Source organism: Eretmochelys imbricata, chromosome 2, assembly GCF_965152235.1.
Source record: "Eretmochelys imbricata isolate rEreImb1 chromosome 2, rEreImb1.hap1, whole genome shotgun sequence".
Classification (NCBI taxonomy): Eukaryota; Metazoa; Chordata; order Testudines; family Cheloniidae; genus Eretmochelys; species Eretmochelys imbricata.
Genome location: NC_135573.1, coordinates 46,518,859 through 46,539,910, shown reverse-complemented (window position 1 = coordinate 46,539,910; position 21,052 = coordinate 46,518,859). Strand labels below are relative to the sequence as shown.

Below are 21,052 nucleotides of genomic sequence, written 5' to 3'. Positions count from 1 at the left end.
CAGAAAAAGCCAACAACCCACAGCTTTCAATTACTGGATTCATTTCTCACTATTTACATAGTAGAAATGAAGATTCTATTCTGTTGATGTTCTTATACCACACCCATTACCATACCTGAGCAACTGAAGGGGGCAAAGGGAAGAACTTTTAGTATTAGGAAACTCAGCACATGTTACTTAGGGCTTGGCTACACTTGCAAGTTAAAGTGCATTACAGCAGTCCCGGGCGCTCTAGCTCACTACCCATCCACACTGGCAAGACACATGAGCACTCTGACTTCGTGGCTAGAGCACTCCTGGTACTCCACCTCGGTGAGAAGATTAACGCTTGGTGCGCCTTGGCTGAAACACCCAGGCGTCAGTGTGAACGGGGTGTTGCATTACTGCACTCTGATCAGCCTCTGGAAACGTCCCATAATCCCCTTAAATCAAGTGGCCACTCTTGTCATGGTTTTGGAATTGCTGTAAGAATGCAGATATGCCCTTTGAAACCTCCATTTCTGACAGCTGGCATGCTTATCTGCTCTGAGACAAAGCAACCATTAGTGTGGAATGCTATGTGTGTGTGTGTGTGAGAGAGAGAGGGGCGGGGGGGGGGGGAGGGAGTCCGCTGCTGTCTGAACTTACAAGATAGCATGCTGACATGCTCTCAGGCCCCCCAAAACCCACTCTCTCTCCCCCCACATACACACAACACACTCCCTGTCACACTCCACCCCATCCCCACCTCCCATTTGAAAAGCAGGTTGCAGCCACTTGCATGCAGGGATAGCTACCACAATGCACTGTTTTCTGTAGCCCTTGCAAGAGCTGCTAATGTGGCCAAGCCAGTGAACTTGCAGCTGGCAGTATGGACAGACTGCAGCGCCTTCCCTACTGCTCTCTATGAAGGCTGGTTTAACTCAAAGCACTCTACACCTGCAAGTGTAGCCATGCCCCTAATAAGGTTAGTGAGCTTGATGTTTGCAGGAGCTCAACATGCAGAAAGTAGCTGAACGTTACAAGGAAGAGTTCACGCTCCTGGTTCCTGGGTTCACTGACTCCTCTCAAACGCATCACCTCTAAAGTCACTTTGAAAGTAAGCACTTACCCGATTTTTCATGTTCTAAAGCCCACTTGCAAGGCAACAAGGGTAACAAAAAAAAAAAAAAAATCTGTCAAGGAAAAACGGCAAATTATGAACTGCGTTTATAGAGAAAGAAATGCGAAGTCTTTAAAAGCTTTATTTTAATGTTTCCTTCCAAACAGCGCACTCCTCCCTTGCTTGGCATTTACACGTGATCAAAACTAGTTACAAGACAGTAACACCCTTGCCACTGAGACTTATGACAGTTACCAAAGCGTTGCTACTATAATGACGCACTCGCGCTGCAGCGCTCACCTCGCTTGTACTCCGAGAAAGGACGTGGGAAAGCAGAGACAGCACCAGTGAACACTCTGCGGACACTGCTCCCCTCTTGCTCCCCTCCCGCAAGCCACCGCTCCCAGCCCCAGCCCCAGCCCCAGCCCGCCGGGGTTTCACGCACCGCTCTGCTTCGGACTTTCCGGATTACAAGCCGCGATTTCCCGGAAGAGGTGCGTGAGGTCTGACGCCTCCACGTCCGCCAGGAGCAGCTGAGATTGGAGGCTGCCTGTGCGTGCGGCTCCCTGGAGGAGGCGGCTAGGCTGGGCGCGGCGCTCTTGGCAGGAGTGGGGCTCTCCTTACTTTTGATCTTTGAGGCTCGGGTGTGCGCGCCTGCCCCCCTCCCTCACCCCAGGCTGGTAGGAGGCTCCCCGAGGGGAGCGGGGCGGGAGGCCCGTCCGCCGCCGCGTGCGATGATGCTTCCGGGGGGCTCTTTTGGCTGCAAGACCAAGCGCCCGGAGACGGGGAAGCGGGGGGACGAGTCCTAGCCTCTGGCGGCTAAGCCCGGAGCCGGGAAGGAGCTGAAACCGCAGCCGCGCTTTGTCGCTGGACGGGGGTTTAGCGGGCTGTGGGGAGATCCCGGCGGCTGGAGGGGAGGCGTGGGGGGGTCCACGTGGCTGGAGGGAGGTCCACGTGGCTGGAAGGGGGGTTCAAGGGGCTGGGGGAGGTCCCGGTGGCTGGAGGGGGGGTTAAGGAGCTGGGGGCGGAGGTCCTGGCGGCTGGAGGGAGGCGGTCCCTAGACAGGGTTTTTAGGGGGACCCCCTGACGAGGCTGGTGACGCGGGGCTGGGGTGGGGGGGGAGAGGCGAAGCCGGCCGGGGGGCGCTCTGGACACGTCCCCCCGCCCTTCGCCGGTGCGTGGGGGCAGGGAGAGGCCGGAGCCAGCCAACGCGGAACCCGCCTTCCTGCGAGTCCCTCGGGCGGCCTCCCAGAGCGCCAGCATGAGCAGCGGCGGCTTGTCCAGCAGCATTAACTGCGCGCTGCCCACCATCCCCTCCAGCAAGCTGCCCGACCTGCGCTTCCTCAGCCGGGGCGCCTACGGCACCGTGTCCTCAGCGCGACACGCCGACTGGAGGGTCCCGGTGGCCGTCAAGTGCCTGCAGGGGCCGCTGCTAGACAGGTAACTGGGGGGCGCGGGCCGGGCCGGCTCCAGGGGAGTTTTGCTCCTGACTCTTCAGCCCCCGGAACGGGGCCTTCCCGCCCCCCACAGGGATCCCCTCCCCCCCAGTCTGGTCCAGGGAGCTTCGCTGGGGCTGCCAGTCCCCCTGCACCCATGGCCCTCCTGATCCTTCTCCCGGGCTCGGGGTGCCCATGGGGTACCAGCAGGTGCCGCTCGCAGACTCGCCCCTGGCAGCTGATCCTACCTTAATCTTTCTGTGGCTTTGGCCCACTTCAAAGGTCTGGCTTGTTGCCCAGGTTCCCTGTGAAGGGCAATGGGAGCTAGTGGCTACTCTTCGAGGGCCCAGGTCTGTTAGGTGATGAGCGCTTTTTCGGCCCCAGTGAGGTCCAGAGCAAGGATCAGGGTGAGATGGAGGGTGTATAGTGCGAGCAGATGATCCTGCCAGTGTGCCCAGTCTGACCTACAGAACCCCAGCTTCTTTCAGCCCTCCACTTTTTCTTAATAATTACCATGTACAGAGAAGTAGCACATGGAGGCCTACATCTTCCCCATTGTTCCAAGCACTGTCAAACACACAGTGACAAGCAAAGAAAGCCCTGCCCCAAATCGATTACAGTCTGGTTTAATCAGAAGTGAGTATGCTGGCTGTATTGAATTTATTGATGGAGTTTGTGATTTGAGGTTTCAGAGTGATAGCTGTGTTAGTCTACATCAGCAAAAATAACAAGGAATCCTTGTGGCACCTTAGAGCCTAACACATTTATTTGGGCATAAGCTTCTGTGGGCTAACACCCACTTCATCAGATGCATGGAGTGAAAAATACAGAAAGAAGAACATATATGATAGCACATGAAAAGATGGGAGTTGCCTTACCAAGTGGGGGGTCAGTGCTAACAAGCCAATTCAATTAAGGTGGAAGTGGCCTATTCTCAATAGTTGACAAGAAGGGGTGAATACCAAGGGAGGTAAAATTACTTTTGTAGTGCTAACAAGGCCAATGCAATCAAGGTGGCCCATTTCCAGAAGTTGACAAGAAGGTGTGAGTATCAGCAGTAGGAAAATTACTTTTTGTAGTGACCCATCCACTCCCAGCCTTTATTCAGGCCAAATTTGATGGTGTCCAGTTTGCAAATTAACTCCAGTTCTGCAGTTTCTCATTGGAGTCTGTTTTTGAAGTTTTTTTGTTGAAGAATTGCCACTTTTAAGTCTGTTATTGCATGTCCAGAGAGATTGAAGTGTTCTCCTACCGGTTTTTGAACATTACAATTCTTGATGTCTCATTTGTGTCCGTTTATTCTTTTGCGTAGAGACCGTTTGGCCAATGTACATGGCACAGGGGCATTGCTGGCACATTGGTAGATGTGCAGGTGAACGTGCTCCTGATGGTGTGGCTGATGTGGTTAGGTCCTATTGTGGTGTCCCTTGAACAGATATGTGGACAGAGTTGGCAATGGGGTTTGTTGCAGGGATTGGTTCCTGGATTAGTGTTTTTGTTATGTGGTGTGTGGTTGCTGGTGAGTATTTGCTTCAGGTTGGGGGGCTGTCTGTAAGCAAGGGCTGGCCTGTCTCCCAAGGTCTCTGAGAGTGAGGGATCGTCCTTCAGGATAGATTGTAGATCCTTGATGATGCGCTGGAGAGGTTTTGGTTGGGGACTGTAGGTGACAGCTAATGGCATTCTGTTACTTTCTTTGTTGGGCCTGTCCTGTAGTAGATGACTTCCGGGTACCCTTCTGGCGCTGTCAATCTGTTTCTTCACTTCAGCAGGTGGGTATTGTAGTTTTAAGAACGCTTGATAGAGATCCTGTAGGTGTTTGTCTCTGTCTGAGGGATTGGAGCAAATGTGGTTGTATCTTAGAGCTTGGCTGTAGACAATGGATCATACGATGTGGTCTGGATGAAAGCTGGAGGCATGTAGGTAAGTATAGCAGTTAGTAGGTTTCCAGTGTCGGATGGTGTTTATGTGACCATCACTTATTTGCCCTGTAGTGTCCAGGAAGTGGATCTCTTGTGTGGACTGGTCAAGGCTGAGGTTGATGGTGGGGTGGAAATTGTTGAAATCCTGGTGGAATTCCTCAAGGGCCTCCTTCTCATGGGTCCAGATGATGAAGATGTAATCAATGTAGTGCAAGTAGAGTAGGGGCACTAGGGGACGAGAGCTGAGGAAGTGTTGTTCTAAGTCAGCCATAAAAATGTTGGCATAATCTGGGGCCATGCAGGTACCCAGAGCAGTGCCGCTGACTTGAAGGTATAAATTGTTCCCAAATCTGAAATAGTTGTGGGTGAGGACAAAGTTCAGCCACCAGGTTTGCTGTGACATTATTGGGGATACTGTTCCTGATGGCTTGTAGTCCATCTTTGTGTGGAATGTTGGTGTAGAGAGCTTCTACATCCATAGTGGTTAGGATTGTGTTTTCTGGAAGATCACCAATGATGACACAGTTACTTGCTAATAGGAGGTCATCAAATCCATTTTCATTTGTATATCAACCTCCCCTGTGTTCCAGATGCATTCATAGGCTGACAGTATATCCTCATGAACTTTTAAGATAGTGTTTTCACATACGATGAAGTTGTGATTTTTAGCACTGGAAAACAAATTCCAAAGGGCGACAACCCCAAATATTTCAGGGTAGCTCTCTTAATCAGAAGTTGATCAGAGTAATGATCATTGTCTTTGACAACAGAACTTTGACCAAGATATGGCAAAAAAGCCAGTCGGTTTATTATTTTTTAAAATTGAATTGCCAAATTCAAAATATTGATCTTTGAGTTTTTCCTATTTCAGCTACTGAAGAGTAGTGGCTGCCAAGAGAAGGTGTTTACTCGTGTTAGTCTTGGCATCCGCAAGAGTAAATGTAAGGCTTTCAAAAAGATGAGAAATCCTTCTGCTGAAATTAGATAAAATTTAGCAAAGAAGGGAACTCCAAATGCTGCTAAGTAATATGGTAAATTTTAAAATATAAGGACAAGTTGTTTAGTGTCTTTTGCTTCTCATCCACCAGGTGTAAATATGTTTTATTGTTGCCTTGGAAAACTTACCGCCATGAAGCATCAGATTCTCAACCAATTTTGTGGCAGACTCTTATTCATGTCTTCATCCTTTCTACCTGACCACTACAATTCTCTTCTTTTTAATGTCTTCTTCAATTCCAGATCATCCAGAATGAGCTGTCTCATCCTGTCAACTTTCCTAGAAACAAGTACACATCACTTCCTCCCTCTAGAAATTTACACTGATTTCCTGTTTACATCAGAGTGCAGTAAGGCATGAATATTCCTTATGGAGTTAGGCTGGGTAAACCCCTACTCATATCGCTCTCAGATTTAGTCATTTATGGATTTTCCAGATTTTTCCCCATACTTCAAACTGCTTTTTAATTTTCATTTTCTGTAGTGTCTAGTAGCAAGATCCTGCCTTCTTGCAACATCAGGAACAACTCCTCCTTCTCTATACCTATTTGACTTCAAGGTCTGATGGCTACACTTCTTTTCTAAAGACCCTATTTTGTCTCCCAGGCCTATAGAGTCTAACCTTCTCTGTAATAAAATAAAATAAAATAATCTTAGTTTCCAAAACACTCCCTTCTCCCCTCCCCAATCCCCGAACCTAATGGGCTCTTACCCTTTAGTTCTCTCAACCTTTCCAGACTACTGTACCCCTTTCAGGAGTCTGATTTGTCTTGCATACCCCCAAATTTCACCACACTTAAACTAGTTGCTTTCAAGATTAGACATAAAAATACAAAAGTGTCCCATCACACTGTTACTGAAAAATTGCTTACTTTCTCATTTTTACCATATAATTATAAAATAAATGAATTAGAATGTAAATATTTTACTTACATTTCAGCATATAGTATATAGAGGAGTATAAACAAGTCATTATCTGTATGAAATTTTCATTTCTACTGACTTTGCTAGTACTTTTTATGTAGCCTGTTGTAAAACTAGGCAAATATCTAGATGAGTTGATGTATCCCCTGCAAGATCTCTGCATATGCCCAGCAATACACTTACCCCTGGTTGAGAACCATTGCGTTAGGGTTCCAAATCCTGCAGTCAGATATCATGGGAAGATCCTTGCGCTTGTGCAGAGCCCCATTGACCTAGAGTCTGGGTTTAGTTTCTTTTCATTGCTCTAGCTATGTAAACACTACAGTTTACGTTGGTATAAGTTATGTCTCAGTCAGTGTTGCCACAGGTTTTTTAATATTTTAATACTTTTTTAAAGAGATCAGCCTCCAAAAATTGATTTGTTTTAAATATTATGATATTGAAAACAACCTCCTCCCATATTTTGGGTTTTTTACCCTCTACCTCTTTTTTTTTAAAAAATGTAGGTCCACTCAGATCACATTATCAAGCTTTTCCCTGCAATCTTGAAGGCAAGAAACTTAGTTTTCTTAATTTTGTTCCCTGGAATTAAAAACCAATATTAAACTGTTCCAAAATGCCTCTTCCAAACAGCACAGACAGTATATCTCCAGCCTAAAAACGTATCTTCACGTACAGCTGAAAAGTGTCTCCTGTGCGGGGTGTTGCTTTTGATGTCTTTCAGGGCCATAACCAGTCTTGAGTGATATTTTTTTATTTGATAAGCAAGATTGGAAGACTTTTCTTGATAATCAAAAATAGTTAATTTGAGCCATTTCTCTTTTCCCCTCTTTGGATAATTATATTTTCACTGGATGTATTTATCTTAACTTGTATTTTCCTAGGGTGCACTGGTGTCTGCTCAGTCAAAGACGCTAGAAACCTTTTGAATGCCATTAGCTCTGGCTCATGAGATGGATATGGAAATTTCCCACTTTACACTAAACAAGGAGTGGATATAATTGAAAATTCCCATTTGTAGTTATGGTGGTACCACAATATACCAAAAATACAAGGAGATACTAATTGTCACTAGAGTGATAAATTTGGAAATGTTAATGGCACCCATTATATTACCCATGTTTCAAGTATTCTAGTAATATGCCCAAGAGTATAAATACCAGAAAAACAACCTGCCACAGCAAGGCCCAATTATTCTTGCTGAAAAATTGAATTCCTGTTGTGGCATATCTATCAATGCTACTGTGTAGTAAAACGTAACCTGTGTGGTTTACATGTGTTTGCATCTATATATAGTAAGTAATCTGTTGTGAAGCATTTCGTGATAATTGTATACAACAGTCCAGTAAAAAATAAATTGTAGTGTTGTCAATGTTTTCGTATAGTGAGATCTTAATTTTGTGAAGCTAATTCAGTGCACCTTTCATCTGTGTTTCTTTTCTTACCTTAAAAGTAAACATAATATATTTAAATGAACTAAATCATAATTGCAGGCTTCTTAGCACTGATTTAGTCATTTAATTTTTTTTCTTGCAGTGAAAGAACCAATCTCTTAAAAGAAGCAGAGATTTTACACAAAGCCAGGTTCAGTTACATTCTACCAATTTTGGGAATTTGCAATGAGCCTGAGTTTCTGGGAATAGTGACTGAATACATGACAAATGGATCATTAAACCAACTTTTACATGGGGTAAGTATATAGTGTTTTTCTAAAGCCTTTTGTTTGTCACTTCTAGTTGTTGCCGTTAAATGGTCTGTTTTGCGTGCATGAGGAAATCAAGTAGTAACCATTTTTTTAATGGAAAAAAGTATTGGGCCCTAGCCTGCAATTTACTCTGCTCAGGCAGACTGCTATATCTTTGAAGAGCCTCGGAGCAGCAGCCTACCCCCATTAAGACCGTTGCAGTATTTGGGGCTTTAGAGAAATTACAGGGAAATGTTTTTAACTCACCATTCAATCAGCTGTGATTTGCAAATAATTAGAAACTCAATGAGAGCTCAAATAGTTGAACTCATTTCTGTACTGGTTTCAGAATCTTTGGTCTTTACTGTGCATGCATGCGTTTATTCATTACTCCTAGGGGAATCCTGTGCCACTGCGCATGTGCAGAATTCATGCCCTCGTCTCTCTCCCCTCCCTCCCCCCATCAGATTTTTTATCTCCGCAGAATATAGATTCTGCCGGAGAGGCTCTGCAGTTATGCCTTTTGCCCACCAGGCGCTGCTATGGCACCAGAAGACAGGGCAATCGGCTGGCAGGTGAGGGCAGTTCTTTACCGCGACGCCAGGAGGCACGGGCAGGACAGAGCACGGCACACAGGGTTGCTGGAGGTCACAGACTGGGGTTCAGAAGGGCTAATGGGGCGGGGTAGGAAACAGACTGGGACGCAGGCTCAGGAGCTAGTATAGTGACAGCTTTGAGCCAGGGAATGAATGGGAGGGAAGCTGCAGGGCCACATGAGGATGAGGCATGGGGATTGCATGGCCACATGGGGACAGGACGTAGGGGCCGTACAGGGACGGGCAGATGTGCCTGACTGATTGGGAGAGGCTAGGGGTCAGCCAGGGTCTGCATGAGGGAGGCTCCTAACAATCCCTCCCCCCCCCCCCCCCCCCGCAAAAAAACAACACTTCTATCACCACACCCAACAACCCTCCAGGTTCACTCCCAGGCTCTTTCCCACTCTCTCAGCTCCTCCATTACCCCTGACTTCTTTGTCAACCCTTTGCACTGCTTCAGTGGGATGTGGGAAATATGTTTCTGTAGTCTAGTTTAAATGAATTACTCAAAGTTCTGTTTTTATATGCCTAGTAAGGAATCTACTTGTAAAAAAAAAACATTTCCTAAATTTTGTTGTTCTTGTCTGTATTGTTTCAGACATGCTTCCTGATAGGTATTTTGACATAAATTACCAAAATAATTGAAACCGGTGTAGTTATATTGTGTTGTTTTGACAAAATAAAATATCCAGAATTTTAAAATATTGTGCGCAGAGTTTAATTTTTCGGTGTGGAATTTAATTAATTTTTTGACAGGAGTAATTCATTCATGTGAATAATTTGCATTCATTTTCTTTTTACTGTGAATAGTCTTTTAAAAGAAGATTATGACTCAAACTGATAAGTCAGAAATTGCAAAACTAAAACAGGCACGCAGTTGTGCTTTTTTAAAATGAAGGACTGAACTTTCATATTCAGTTTGTGAAACATACCCACAAAAGCTGAGAAATTCAATCATAACATTTTTAAAAGATAGTGTTTGTGTTTAGTTTTAGTGTAATCTAGCATCACTGGGAGGCAGTATTGTCTGGTGGACAGGGCATTCGATTGGGACTTAGAGGACCTTGATTCTCTTTTTGCAACTGCCAGTGGCCTGCTGGGTGACCTTGGACATGTCATTTTGTCTGTGTGTTCCCCTGTTTTCCCATTTGTAAAATGGGGATATTATGCTTGCCTTTACGAGTAGGACATCTCTTCTTGGGATATTATGTATTATTTTCTGTAGCCACAAGTAGAAATTTTCTTTTTCCTCTTGGCTAGCTTGATTTGTTGGAGCACAAAACATTGAATAATGGACACTTTCTGGAACTTTGGTGTAAATAGTACTGTTATCATCCTTTCCAGAACTTGTGCCCATTCTGTCATGCTTTTGGTTGCCTTCTTTTGATAATATAAAACCTTTGCCATCTCTGTGTATGTCACTGGCATTTGGTAGCTCAGAATGTAATAAGATGTGTTCAATTGACAAAAGATATTTGTCCTAATGTTGCCTAACTCATTTCCCTTAGACCTAGTATATCTAGTTTATATCTGTCAAGTTCTGTTATTTGGATCACTTTTCTAGGCTTATATAGTGTCCACATGTAGGAGGGGTAGCACTCCCTAGACACATTTTCCCTCCTCCTCCAGGTCCCACTGTCCTTCGTTTACTCTCTCTACTTCCCCCAGTGGATGCACTTAGGGGAGTTTTCTGGGAGTAATTGCTCCCTGGCAGAGGGCTGGTAATTCTTTCTCCCTGCCCCTTGTTAGAGGAGGGTCTGGCTGAAACAGTGGTCAGCCTCTCAGACCGTCCCTGGATAGGTCTTTACAGGCTCAGTTTCTGAAAGTTTATTGCGCCTACATAGGGTTTACATCCCCCACCCTTCTTTCTGGAGTGAGTTACTTGGCTGTCAGCTGGGGCTGCTCTGGAAGCAGTGTGTTCTGTGGCTGTCTGTTCCTCACCCGGCCTGCCTCAGTTATTCATAGCCTCTTCCTGGTCACCGCCCCTTCCTATGGTATGCTTCCCCAAATAAGCTCCTTCTCCTCTAGGAGGAACAGGGGTACCTCATTAGTGCTGCACAGGCCCAGAATAGCTTGTTAGCCTCCTTGCAGCTGGTGGAAGGGCATGTCCCTTCACACCGCATATTCTGCATACCAATTTAGGAGACAGCAAATTCATCAGCAGAGTAGCTTCCTTGTGTGTTTGGCCATTTCTCATCATCATCTCTCATAAGTCTATTTGAATGGAGTTGAGTTGGATTGAGTTTTTGAACTGCGGGGTAGTGCAGATTTCCCTAACAACTTTGTTTCTTACAGTAGTGGCTTACTAGCAGGTGGGCCGGTGGACTGCCTTAAGTCTGGCTCCTACCCTTTGACCTAGACATGGATGCTAAAGTAGGGAGCAATAACACTGTCAGGGAAGCTATTATAGGGAAACAAGGCATCAATGGAAAGAAAGTGGTAAAATGTTTGCTGATTTTTGTGGAACAAATGGCCTGATCATTGGAGGAAATATCTTCCTTCACCGTAGTATTCCTAAGATAACTTGGAGGTCACAGGTCACAGAACAGGAAAACAAATGTATCACATCATAGTGTGGCTCAAATGAAGAAGAACATTCGAAGATGTACATAGAAGGAACGGGGCAGATATAGGGACAGACCGTGCATTAATGGTAGATATTTTGAGAATAAAAATAAAGATGACTGAACAACAGAGATGCCTACATAGTAACATCACCAACCTAACACAGATGACAATGCAATCAGAGTTTAGAATTGCATTAACAGGTGCTTGAAGATGATGGAACAGTAGAAGGCAAATGGAAATGGGTAAAGGAAGCTATCACTAAAACTTCTGAAGAAATTCTGGGATTCAGGAAGAAACACCACAGTGAATGGTTATCTGAGGATATGACAGGAAATAAAAGATACCAAATTAAATAAACTAAATCAAGCAAGACCAAGAAAACAGACACATACACTCTCTCTCTCTCTCTCTCAGAGGAATATACCATAAAGAGTACAGGGGCCAAAATGAGTGCTACGAAAGACCAATAAGAACTTATAAAGTGGCAATTGATGCACAGACCACTGCAGCACAAAATGATATGAAGACAGTATACCAACCGACCAATTCAAGACAGCAAGAGCAACATAATGATAAAGACATCAAAACAATTAAATATATAGAGGCAGTATTTTATTCAACTACTGAATGGAAAGCCAGTGGACATTCCCCCCGGATATAGAGGAAGGAGAAGATCTGGACATCAAACTAGAACCTGTCACCAGTGTAGAAGTAGAGAGGGCAGTCAATCAGTTAAAAACGGAAAAGCACCAGGTCCAGGTAACATTCCAACAGAGGTTCTTAAGGCAGACTTGAGGAAAACAGTAGACATTTTGATAGGCCCTTTACAAAATATATGGAAAGAAGAAAAGTTACCAAATCAGTGGAAAAGGAGTCATGTAGTGAAGCTGCCAAAGAAAGAAGACTTCAGTCAGTGTAAAAACTGGAGGGGCATAGAACAGATGTCTCTTGCAGGTAAGGTGTTTACAAGTATTATTCTAGGCAAAATCAAGAAATCCGTGCATAAGAACAGCCATACTGGGTTAGACCAATGGTTCGTCTAGCTTAGTATCCTGTTTTCCAACAGTGGCCAATGCCAGATGCTTAAGAGGGAATGAACAGAACAGGCAATAATTCATCCCCTGTCATCCACTCCCTCCTTCTGGCAATCAGATGCTAATAATACCCAGAGCATGGGATTGCATCATTGGCCATCTTGGCTAATAGCCATTGATGGACCCATACTCCATGAATTTATCTAGTTCTTTTTGAACTTAATTATAGTTTTAGACTTCACAACGTCCCCTGGCATGGAGTTCCACAGGTTGATTCTGTGTTGTGTGAAGTACTTCCTTGTTTGTTTTAAACCTCCTGCTTATCAATTTCATTGGGTGACCGCTGGTTTTTGTGTTATGTGATGGGATTAATAACATTTCGTTATTCACTTTCTCCACAGTCACGATTTCATAGACCTTGATCATATCCCCCCTCAGTCGTCTCTTTTCCGAGCTGAAAAGTCCCAGTCTTTTTAATCTCTCTTCATATGGAAACTGTTCCATAACCCTCATCATTTTTGTTGCCTTTCTCTGTACCTTTTCCAATTCTAATATATCTTTTTGAGATGGGGTGACCAGAACTACAGGCAGTATTCAAGGTCTGGATGTATCATGGATTTAAATAGTGGCATTATGATTTCGTGTTTTATTATCTGTCCCTTTCGCAATGGTCCCTAACATTCTGTTAGTTTTTTGTTTTGTTTTGTTTTTTGACTGAGGCTGCCATTAAGCAGATGTTTTCAGAGAACTATCCACGATGGCTCCAAGACCTTTCTTGAGTGTAACAGCTAATTTAGACACCACCGTTTTGTACGTGTTCTTAGGGTTGTTTTCTAATGTTCATTATTTTGCATTTATCAATGCTGAATTTCATCTGCCATTTTGTTACCCAGTCACCCAGTTCTGTGAGGTCCCTTTATAACTCTTCACAGTCTGCTTTGGACTTGAGTAATTTTGTATCATCTGCAAAATTTGCCACCTCCCCGTTTTACCACCTTTTCCAGATCATTTATGAATATATTGAGCAGCGCTGGATCCTTAGAGAACACTTCTATTTACCTCTCTCCATTCTGACATCTGTCCATTTATTCCTACCCTTTGTTTTCTATATTTTAACCAGTTACTGATCCATAAGAGGACCTTCCCTCTTATCCCATGACTGCTTACTTTGCTTAAGAGCCTTTGGTGAGGGGCCTTGTCAAAGGCTTTCTGAAAATCTAAATGCACTATATCCACTAGATCCCTCTTGTCCACATGCTTGTTGACCCCCTCAAAGAGTTCTAGTTGATTGGTGAGGCATGACTTCCCTTTACAAAAGCCATGTTGACTCTCCTCAACAAAGTGTATTTATGTATGTCTCTGATAATTCAGTTATTTACTATAGTTTCACTCAATTTGTGAGGTACTGAATTTAGACTTACCGGCTTGTAATTGCCAGGATAGCCTCTGGAGCCTTTTTTTTAAAATTGGTGTAACGTTACTATCCTCCTGTCGTCTGGTACAGAAACTGATTTAAATGATAGGTTACATCCCACAGTTAGTAGTTCTGCAATTTCGTATTTCAGTTCCTTCAAAACTTTTGGGTGAATACTATCTCATTCTGGCAACTTACTATTTTATAGAGCTATCCATTAATCACAGTTAACTCAAGCAATTAATTCAAAACAAATTAACTCACTGAAAAATATTAATCGCACTATTAAACCATAATAGAATGCCAACTGGTTTTTTATAAATATTTTTCTACATTTTCAAATATATTGATTTCAGTTACAACACAGAATACAAAGTGTACAGTGATCATTTTATATTTTTGATCATAAATATTTGCACTGTAAAAGAAACAAATTATATTTTTGAATTCACCTCATACAAGTACTGTAGTGCAATCTCTATCGTGAATGTGCAATTTACAAATGTAGAATTGTTACATAACTGCACTCAAAAACTCCTAAAATTTTAGAGTTTACAAGTCCTCTCAATCCTGCTTCTTGTTCAGTCAATCACTAAGACAAACAAGTTTGTTTATATTTATGGGAGATAATGCTGCCTGCTTCTTATTTACAATGTCACCTGAAAGTGAGAACAGGTATTCACGTGGCACTTTTGTAGCCGGTATTGAAAGGTATTTACGTGTCAGATATGCTAAACATTTGTATGCCCTTTCATGCTTTGACCACCATTCCAGAGGACGTGCTTCCATGCTGATGACTCTCATTAAAAAAATAATGCATTAATTAAATTTGTGACTGAACTCTTTGGGGGAGAATTGTATGTCTCCTACTCCATGATTTTACCTGCATTCTGCCATATATTTCATGTTATGCCAGTCTCGGGTGATGATCCAACGTATGTTGTTTGATTTAAGAACACTTTCATTGCAGATTTGACAAAACGCAAAGATGGTATCAATATGAGATTTCTAAAGACAGCTATAGCACTCAACCCAAAGTTTAAGAATCTGAAGTGCCTTCCAAAAATCTGAGAGAGACGAAGTGCAGAACATGCTGTCAGAAGTCTTAAAAGAGCAACACTTCGATTTGGAAACTACAAAACCAGAACTACCAAAAAAGAAAAATCAACCTTCAATTGGTGGCATTTGATTCAGATGATGAAAATGAACGTGCATTGGTCCGCACTGCTTTGGATTGTTATCAAGCAGAACCTGTTAGCAGCATGGTAGTGTCCTCTGGAATGGTAGTTGAAGCAGGAAGGGGCATAGGATTGTTTAGCAAATCTGGCATGTAAATACCTTGCAATGGTGGCTACAATAATACACTTTGTATTCTGTGTTGTAATTTAAATCGATATATTTGAAAATGTAGAAAACATCCACAAATATTTAAATAAATGATATTCTATTATTTAACAGTGTGATTAAAACTGCGATTAATCACAATTTTGTTTTAATCTTGGTTAATTGAGATTTTTTTAAATCATTTGACAGCTCTACTATTTAATTTATCAATCTGTTCCAAAACCTCCTCTATTGACATCTGGGACAGTTCTGCAGATTTGTCACCTAAAAGCTGACATCCTCTGTAGATTCAAGATATAGGCACTGTTCAGACAGGATAAATCAGTTACATATCAAATAATAATCTTATGTATCAACATAGAACTGTTGATTGTACGACAGTCACCACTTTATATGAATTTATTAGATTTCCAAAAATCTTTTGGTATAATGGATAGAACTATTTTATGAACATGATTACACCACTATGGAATCCTTCCAAAATTTGTGGGGATCATTCAGAGCTTCTATGAAAATATGAGGTGCCAAGTAGTACGTAATAGTGAACTGACTAAACCATTCAAAGTCACTCTGGGCATCAGGCGAGGATTTCTTATGTCACCCAGGATCTTTTTACAGATAGTGGATTGGGTAGTGAGAGGGAGCACAGAACAATGAAAGGACATACAATGAATTTTCAAACAGAAATTAGACCAACTTGACTTTGTGCATGACATCAACATGCTATCACTTACCCATAGAGACATGAAAGCCAAAACAAATGATCTCCAGGCTTATGCACAATTAATAAGGTTGAAAATCAACACTAAGAAAACTTCAACCGTAAGAATCAACACACAACACCAATAACATTTTCTGGGCCTGACACAAAAGAGGTCTGATATTTCACATATCTTGACAGCATTGTAAATACAACATGCGACGGACTGACAGTATCCGGCACAATCCTTATGGAATTAGGATAAGGTTTAACTTAATTGTGTAAACTTTATTGGATTAGGTTTAATACTTTGGGGGTCCATTGTATTAAAAATGCAGTTGTGCATATTTATTATGTAATTGTAGGTCACTCCTCTAGGAGGATGGGGATGCTATTGTAATTCCTCAGGTTATGAGCCCCTTTGAAGTCGCCCCTTAGTGAGATCTGTATATATTAGTTCAAAATGGATTCTCCATGGACTAACAGACAAAGAAAAGACTTTTGGATGACTATCCTGGTGCAGGTCCTTCTTGCTGGCCCAGCAGATGGACAGGATCTCTGGTCCATAGAGGCCCCCGTCCTTTAAGGAAGGATTAGATGGACTTCGCCTACTGAGGTCCCATAAGACTGTGTGCTTGTTCTGAGCTGAAGCTATGATGAACTTGAAACAAAAGGGAAACCGCTTTGGGGGGTTGGTGAATGCCAGAACCCATGTTAGGGTGATCTCTGGTAATTGTATTAGCGTGCATGTAGTTGTATTATTAACATATTCTCTGTAATGTTTTTTTACCTTAAGAATAAAATATCCTTGCTTAAAAAGAACTGTGTGGTAAATTACAACCACGGGCAGTCACTCTGCTGGGAATAACACAGCTAAGGCAGGGAACTTCTCAGCATGGAAATACCCAAGTGAGAAGAGAGTGAGATATAGGTCTCCACCCAAGAAAGGCAGTGGCTGGGGAGCTGCAAGCCTGACAGTGGGTACCCTGGCTGGACCACTGAGAGGGAACAGGGAAATGCCCTGATCTGTGACACAACAAAGTAGAGCAGATGAAAACATTAAAATCAGAGTACCAAAAGCCAGACATGCCTTTGAAACTCTAAAGCCAATCTGGAGAAACAGAAATCTTGCTTCCAAACTAAAAACTTTGAATATTTAACACTGTTCTAAAGTTGATCTTACTATATTGTGCTGAAACTTGGAGACTCAAGACTTCACTATCTAAACTCCAAGTTTTAATAAACAGCTGACAGAATAATCCTCAGTGTCTGATGGCTGGGGGAAAAAGAGTCACAAATAAAGAATTCTGGAGAAGGATAAAACAGAAGCCACTAGGACAAGAAATTCTGGAACGAAAATGGAGATAGCTAGTAGTATATAGAGTTAGAAAACTAAATGACGTAAGACAGGAATTGGATTGGAACCCCTAGGGCAAGAGGCAGGCAATAAGGTAGACCAACGATAACACTGAACTACATAATATAAGCAGAATTGAAAACTAAGACTGCAGGAGGAGACCAGCAAAGATGAAAGGCAGTGGTGAAGACCCTGTGTTCTGCAATGGAATAGAGAGGGTTAAGAAGATACTTGCCCACTTTTGTAAAGCACTCTGAGTCTGTTGATGATAATATCTAAATCTTATCTAGAACTTTATCATCACAAGGTCATAAAGTATGTGTATTAGTAACAGTGTATATAATGATCATGAATTGATAGAGTATAATTGCTAAAGAACAGGAGCACAGTAATGAGTGTTTAAACAGTTCATAATGTTAAAACAAATATATAAATTAACACCAATCACAATGATTTGTCACTTTTTAAATTTGTGAATACAAGATGTAAAAAAACCTCTTCTCAAACTATGTCTCCTCTAACTCATAGATTTTTGTTAGAATATTTAAATGGATGATGATATTGTGATTTTTCTGGTTTTCTTTTTTCTTTGGTAGAAAAATGTGTATCCTGACATTGCGTGGTCACTGCGATTCCGGGTTTTGTATGAAATTGCTTTGGGAGTGAATTATCTGCACAACATGAGTCCTCCATTGCTGCACCATGATTTGAAGACCCAAAATATTTTACTGGATAGCGAGTTTCATGTTAAGGTAAGGTCCTGGTTATTTTAGTCCCTATATTCCTCTTCAGCGAGCACATGTAAGCAGGGGAATGGTTTCACCATTGTGGGGAACTTTCCTGGCTTATACACTATCCTGGTGAACTGGGCTAGCGAAAGGATCTGAGTCCTCACTCCCGCTTCCTTTACCTGGAGGTCTGCCTGACCTCAAGGGCTCCCCTCCACAATCCTGTCTGGCAGAGTCCTCGTAACCCCAACAAGGCTGGGCCCAGGATTCCTGGGGGGCTCGACCCCCAACCTTGTTGTGGTCACTTAGGGCAGGAGCTGGGTGTCCCCACTCCGGGGTGCTCTCTCTGCACTGGATGCTTCCCTAACCCATAGATCATTACATACAGTTCAAAGCAAATACAATGTATTAAACAGCAATCAATTTAAAAAAAATAAGGAAAAAATGGGAAAGGTTAAAGGAAAACACATCACCCCACTCTGTGGGATGGGGACATCACAACCAGCATCTCTGGAATGTAAGGGAAGTTCAGTCTGTTCCTCACAAGTCCCAGGCCTCCTTGTGAGGCCTGGCTGTGCTACAGGAATGCTGCGGGTCGGACACTTTTTCTGGCGGTGGCCGCAGCTCAGGCTTTAGGTGGCAGGACCCTTCTTCCCAGCGTTGCCCCCGGCCCGTCAGGGTTACGATCCCCCTCCAAGTCTGTCCTGTAAGGCGTCTTGGCTGGGGGCGTCTCCCTGCGCTGGGCCCGCTGCCCAGGGTCCCACTCGCTCTCTGCAGCTACTCGCTGTATCTGGCTCCAGACTGTTCCAGCTCCACTCTGTCTGACCCAGGCAATTCCAGTTCACACGAAGGATGGGATCCCCTGGCTTCCTGACTCCCTGATTAGCCTGCCCGCCCTGTCGATCAGGCTGACCTGGAGCATTGGCCTCTCTCCATTGTTCCTGGGGACTGTCAGTCTCAGGGTCCTGATTTCCCATCGACCCTTCCCCTTACCTTTGGGGAAGCCAACCAGCCAACCAAAACACTCCCACTGAGTTCTAGTAAGGGGACAACAGTCCCCTTACACATAGCAGAACTGAAGTGTGTTTAATATTTCAGACAAGGAGTGGGGATAGGAAGGGACAAACTTATACTTCTGTTCTGCAGTTGTGTCTTTGCAGGCAGAGCCCCATCTTCTTCAGTGAGGTTCCACACAGAAACAGGGATTGACTTGCACCAATCCAATTGCAGATTCCTGGCCTTTAGCAGCATACTGGCTTTTCATAATGTTGGCCTATGCAGTATGCCATACAGATGAAATAAATCAAAGTTAGTAGATAAGAAATTCAACTGACATGAACCTGTGGATATCTGAAGGCATTATACCTAGGGAAGAAAACCAAATTCTCAGCAAAATTAACATAAAAGTAGTTGTGATTTCACAGGTTTAGTTACAGAGAAGGGGGGTTAGAGGTACTATGATAAGATAGTGTTAAGATAAGCATAATGTTAGTTCATGGTAACAAAATAGAGAGGAATTAGAGAAGTAATTAGGCAGTGCAAGAAATAAAAGCAGTGGCTAATATTCAGAAGTGGCAAAACTTTCTTATGAAAGTCCTTGAGGATAACCCTTAATGTGGTCCTTTCAGAGTAGAAACTCCTTCTAAAAACTACTCAAGCTCTGAAGTCAGAGGAACTCAGGTAGGCCCTGGTGGGTTTCCCATTCCCAACAACAGTGTAATATATGATGTACTGTCTTGCATCCAAATTGTCATTCTTCACTCAGCAATACTTAATGTAGCCTTAGAACATCTCTTCAAATATGCACGCTCTGGGTTTGGATAGTATGGGAAGGCAAGAAACCTACCTGGCAGATAATTCCTGAAGGAGAATTGATGAGGGAATGATCAAAGCCTTGGTTGCCTGTTAGGCTTTATATTCACCTTAAAATAGAACAAAACACACGTGAAATTGTTTCTCAGCCATCTTAACTTTAATGGTTTATTATGGACCTTTAATTCAGAGGCAAAGAAGAGGAAGTATTGGTGATGAAGAATCCATTTGTTAAGAAAACTGTTAGTCACTTTTAGAATTTGAATAGAAATAAAGACAGTTTGATAAAGTTTTGTTTCCTTTCATCAACAGTTTTAAAATTTGAAATGGAGGTTATGGAATATTTAGTATTACAGTAGTTGAGGGAGATGCTTTGCATTAAATTTGGATGGTTAATGCTTTAAGATTAATTTTTTACAGATGCTTTACATGGGGGTTAATTGCTCATTGCTTATTAACTAGCTCTCTTATTATTTGAGCTGCCTTTGGGTGGAGTGAAATGAAGATTTTGATAACTGGCAAAAAATGGAAGGAGCAATATTAGATACATCTGTATATTATAAAAAAGGAAGTAGTGAATATATGTAAAATATGCAGTCATAGAGTGTGTCTGATTGCATCAGAAATCTGCTAAATGAGTAAGATTTCTAAAGGGTTGAATTACAATGAGACCAAACACACACAAGTGCAGTATGCAGATTGGTTTTAAAAGCAGTCCCTCCTCCCCCAATGACCTCAAAAGCTAGTCAGGAGAAAGCACTTGCAGACAGGCCGTGTACTCCATGACACAATGAAATCAAGTGCATTACAAGCACCTTATTTTATTCTGTTCTCATGAAATATTCTTCCTTCGCTTCCACCTGTCCTACGTAAATACACACAACTATGGCCCAGTCAGTGACATAACACGAGTCAATAATTATTTTTGACTTTTGTTTTCATGTATTGTCCAGGAGGCTCATATCCATAGATCTTACTTGTTGCAATGTTGTCCAGGCAGCCTTGCCCAGAGCCCTTTTTTCCTCTCATGTGTGTACCAGGAAAGTGGGGAGTTTGTAGTTCGCTTCATCTCCTTGGATTCCCACCCATTGGCCACTGTGAGGAATTCTAGGCATCCCAACTGGCCAGCCTACACTTCTGGTTCCCTCTCCCCCATTCTGGAAGCTAGATTCCAGCTTTTGCTCCCTGATCCCCTGCTGCCTGGTTCCATGGAACAGTGTGGGATGCTGTGACAGGTTGCTATACTCACTGCTGGATGATGCCACCTCTTAGCGGTTCTGGGGATTACCTCGGTCACGGAAACGCCCATTCTAGTGGTTAAACCCCATCAGTTTCTCCTCTGCAGCTGTTCTTGCTCTCAGGAGCTACAGCTGTCCTCTCTGTGATTCGGCCTCTGACCAGGTCGCTCAGCATTCCCCCCTTCTGGGGTATAGTCCTTCAAAGTCTCTGTTACTCCCAT

The 21,052-nt window shown here is 43.0% G+C and overlaps 1 protein-coding gene across 1 annotated transcript in view; it reads left to right on the top strand.

Moving 5' to 3' along the window:
- Positions 1 to 2,342: 2,342 nt before the first annotated feature.
- RIPK2 (receptor interacting serine/threonine kinase 2) overlaps positions 2,343 to 21,052 on the top strand; it is a 38,296-nt gene continuing 19,586 nt past the window's right edge. Inside the window, exons 1-3 of the mRNA XM_077808936.1 lie at positions 2,343 to 2,521; positions 7,893 to 8,046; positions 17,650 to 17,805. Coding sequence (XP_077665062.1) covers positions 2,343 to 2,521; positions 7,893 to 8,046; positions 17,650 to 17,805 — 489 coding nt within the window. The remainder of the gene's footprint in view (positions 2,522 to 7,892; positions 8,047 to 17,649; positions 17,806 to 21,052) is intronic.